The following is a 3,809-nucleotide window of genomic DNA, read 5'->3' on the forward strand; positions in this document are numbered from 1 at the left end:
AAAAGACATGAAACGACAATAAAAAAATGTGCACCAACTAGAAAAACACTTGGCAGCCTGCTCCAGCCCACGCTGAAGACAACAACCCCTCCCCACTACCCTCCACTGCAAAGACCTTCTGTCCTGCGAACCCCGCCTACAGGATGAGAGAGGCAGCTGGGGGCCCCGCCCTCCTCCAGCCCGCCGCCCCGCCCCCGCCGCCCCGCCCTCCTCTAGCCCCCCCCCCCCGTCTAGCTTCCGCGCAGCTCCTCCCCCTTCCTCTCCTCAGCCTTGTTCCAGGAGCTGGGGTCAAATTGTCTCCGATGCTTATTTGCATAGCCCAATGGCTGCGCGTATGCAAATGAGGCGGGAGGTGGTTGGCTGGGAGTTGGCAGGATAACTCGAGTAAGCGGGGCCTTTGTCCTTCAGTGGCTGTGAGGCAGCTGCGCTGTAGGCGACGCGGCACCCGGCGTGGCGAGGCGTGGAGCGGCGTGGAGCCGGGAGCAGACCGGCGAGCGATCCCGGCGGGAGGGGCGGACAGCGCGGTGGCGGCGGGCGCTGGAGCAGCCTTTGAGGGAGTGCAGAGCCGGCGCCCGGGCGCCCTCCGGGTCAGGAGCAGCCCCGCCGCTCTCTCTCTGTGGGGGACCTGCAGTTGCAATATGACTTTGGAGGAATTTTCGGCTGGAGAGCAAAAGACCGAAAGGTAAGTCTACCGGAGCCTCTCCCTGAACCCTGGCCCGCTGCGTGCACCCCAGTGCAGCCGGGCTATGGAAGGCTTGCAGGGGAATGAGCTGGTAAAAGTTTGCAGAGGGCACCTCTCGCCTTTCTCCCTCGGGACCCTCCCAGGGGACGAAAAGAGAGTGCCCCCAACCCTTCCGAGCCGTTGCAAAGGGTAGAAGCGATCTCCTTGCCCGTGCGGCTCCTGTAGCTGGCAGCCTGTGGCAGCGCCCGGCGCCAGGGACTGGCAGTGCCCTCTGGGGAGGGTGGTGGGTGGCACTCTCGGGGCTTCTCCCGGGACTCCCGGCCTCGGTGTGCGAGGAGTCGTGGTGGGTGAGGGGGTCCGGCGTTTGCAGAAAGCAGAAGTGCGCGGTGGTTCATGCACTCGGAAGGGAGGGTCGCGGTGCAGGGTGAGCGGGTGGCATCGGCCCCGGGGGGACCGGGCTGATGGACCCCTTGCTCTGGCCGGCGTGTAGGATGGATAAGGTGGGGGATGCCCTCGAGGAAGTGCTGAGCAAAGCCCTGAGTCAGCGCACCATCACCGTCGGGGTGTACGAGGCGGCCAAGCTGCTCAATGTGTAAGTGGGGCCCTCGCGTACCCCTCGTGGCACCCTCTCCCATCCCAACCCGGGGAGGTAGCCGGCGCTGGGCGCCCCTCTCCCTGCTGCGTCGCTCCCTGCCGCTTCCCATCTGCCTGCGGTGCCTGCCCCGGGGTCGCGAGCGGGTCGGGCCGTGACGCCTAGGACCTGGGAGGGTGCTGCGGGCGTCCACGAGGGCTAGTGGTGGCCCCTGCGCTCACCCGCCCCACCCGCCGCCCGCAGGGACCCGGATAACGTGGTGTTGTGCCTGCTGGCCGCTGACGAGGACGACGACAGGGATGTGGCTCTGCAGATCCACTTCACCCTGATCCAGGCGTTCTGCTGCGAGAACGACATCAACATCCTGCGCGTCAGCAACCCCGGCCGCCTGGCCAAGCTCCTGCTCCTGGAGACGGACGCGAGCCCCGGGGCGAGCGAGGGCGCAGAGCAGCCCCCCGACCTGCACTGCGTGCTGGTGACGGTGAGGGAGAAGGGTCTTCGTGCCGGTCGGGGCGAGCCAGGCCTGAGGACCGCCTGACTGCCGAGTGGAATGGGGGGGTGGGGGGTCAAGAGTGTGGCTGCCTTTGCCCCATTAGAGTGTGGCTGGACTTTCAGCCGAGATGTGCCAGTTTCATCATCAGGATTTTCTCTGGTACAGAACATGTCTAAGCACGTTGAAGGCTGCCAGCAGCGGAAGAGATCCTTGTGAGTCAGCACTGTCAGCCCAGCTACTCGCTACCTACATCTGTACTACCTCCCGTGACTAATTCCTTTAACTGGGCAGATTAGATAAAGCCAAATAAATTCCTGGCTCACTCTCATTAAGGAATCAGCTTCATTCTCTGGCAGTCAAGGCTAAAAATAGAAATGGTGTAGGAAACAGACCTTATTAATTCCCTAGAAATGCATTAAAAGGATAGAGTGGAAATTTTTTCTTTGCAATCTTGCATTTTTTAAAATGGAACTTCCCCCCCCCCAATAAAAACCTTTGGTAGGTAGATAACTTGTGGTTGCAGAGGTACATGTGATAGCTTTTTGTCTTTTACTACTTTTGGGCTGGTCTAGTTAAGTGGCAGCCAACTTTGCTGCTCCTGGAAAATACTTCTCTGTCTTTTGGGAGGATAACAGGTGGCAATTCGAGTGAACTGCTATACAACTCTCATTTCTGTGAGCATAGCATGAAAATGTTTCTCTGGTTTCATTCAGGTCTCTACCACAGTACAAGTTTGGTAAGACAGACTTGTGAATGATACTCATGCAAAACTGAATAAGTATTGTCTTGCAAACATATGCATATGGTTCAGTGGATTGCATTAGTTCAGACTTTGCAGAGTACAGTTTAGTATAGAAGTACCCTTAGTGATTTTGCAGGAAATCCGACTACTTGAAAGAAACTTTATTTTTTATGGGTGTAACTGGTCCCCATGTCACACAGCCAAAGTATAGAATGTTCACCTGTCTTCCTCTCAAAAGTGTAATTATTAGCAAATGCTGATTTTTTTAATAGTAAATTTATTTTTCTAAATTTGTTCCTAGAACCCACATTCATCGCAATGGAAGGATCCCGCCTTAAGTCAACTTATTTGTTTTTGCCGGGAAAGTCGCTACATGGATCAGTGGGTTCCGGTGATTAATCTCCCTGAACGGTGATGGCATCTGAATGAAAACTGAACCAAATTGCACTGAAGTTTTGAAATACCTTTGTAGTTACTCAAGCAGTTACTCCCTACATTGATGCAAGGATTACAGAAACTGATGTCAAGAGGCTGAGTTCAACTACATGCTCTGGAGGCCCGAAGTTAGATGACTTTGCAGATGGAAAGAGGTGAAAATGAAGAAGGAAACTGTGTTGAAACAGAAATACAAGTCAAAAGGAACAAAAATTACAAAGAACCACACAGGAAGAAAAACAAACTATGTATTAATTTAGGATGGTTGAGTTACATTTAATTAAACCAAATATGCTTTGTTAAAGTTTAAATGTGCAGTAGTTTGGGTATTTCGGGTTTATATGCCCTCAAGTAAAAGAAAAGCAGAAAGGGTTAATCATATTTTAAAACCATATTTTATTGTATTTTGATGAGATGTTAAATTCTCAAAGTTTTATTATAAATTGTACTAAGTTATTTTATGACATGAAAGGTTATTTATGCTATAAATTTTGAAACACAATACCTACAATAAACTGGTATGGAATAATTGCATTATTCCTTAATGTGTGCTTTTGTTTCTTTTAACTTGGACTTTATTTTTTAAAAGTTTTTTAATATGAAAAAATTAAAATTTCTGAAATCAGATCTACAGTATATGTGTGTCTCTATATAGATATATATCTCTGTATGTATGCATGTATATGTTTTTTCTACTTTTAAACATTTGGGCTGGACATGGGGGCATAATTTTATTTCACAGGCATTTTACTGATGCCCAACTCTACACTATGCACAAAGTCAGAAAAAGGTGATTTAAGAGGAGTTGGGTTTGCAGTTAGGGAAAAGAAGATTGATCTTGTAAATCGAATAGATAATTACAGTT

At 51.1% G+C, this 3,809-nt stretch overlaps 1 protein-coding gene across 2 annotated transcripts; it reads left to right on the forward strand.

Annotated features, from left to right (window-relative positions):
* Positions 1-355: 355 nt before the first annotated feature.
* On the forward strand, positions 356-3,579 carry GADD45A (growth arrest and DNA damage inducible alpha). Of its 2 annotated transcripts, none has more exons than XM_081144238.1 (4): positions 356-682; positions 1,173-1,274; positions 1,518-1,755; positions 2,811-3,579. In XM_081144238.1, the coding sequence occupies exons 1-4, from the start codon at positions 639-641 to the stop codon at positions 2,922-2,924; spliced, it is 498 nt and encodes a 165-aa protein (XP_081000364.1). In that variant the 5' UTR covers positions 356-638; the 3' UTR covers positions 2,925-3,579. The 2 variants fall into 2 exon arrangements, 1 of the variants encoding a protein (XP_081000364.1); XR_013999323.1 differs by having other exon boundaries at positions 389-682; positions 1,518-1,979; positions 2,811-3,570.
* The last annotated feature ends 230 nt before the right edge of the window (positions 3,580-3,809 follow it).

Source organism: Miniopterus schreibersii (assembly GCF_964146895.1).
Source record: "Miniopterus schreibersii genome assembly, chromosome: 8".
NCBI lineage: Eukaryota > Metazoa > Chordata > Mammalia > Chiroptera > Miniopteridae > Miniopterus > Miniopterus schreibersii.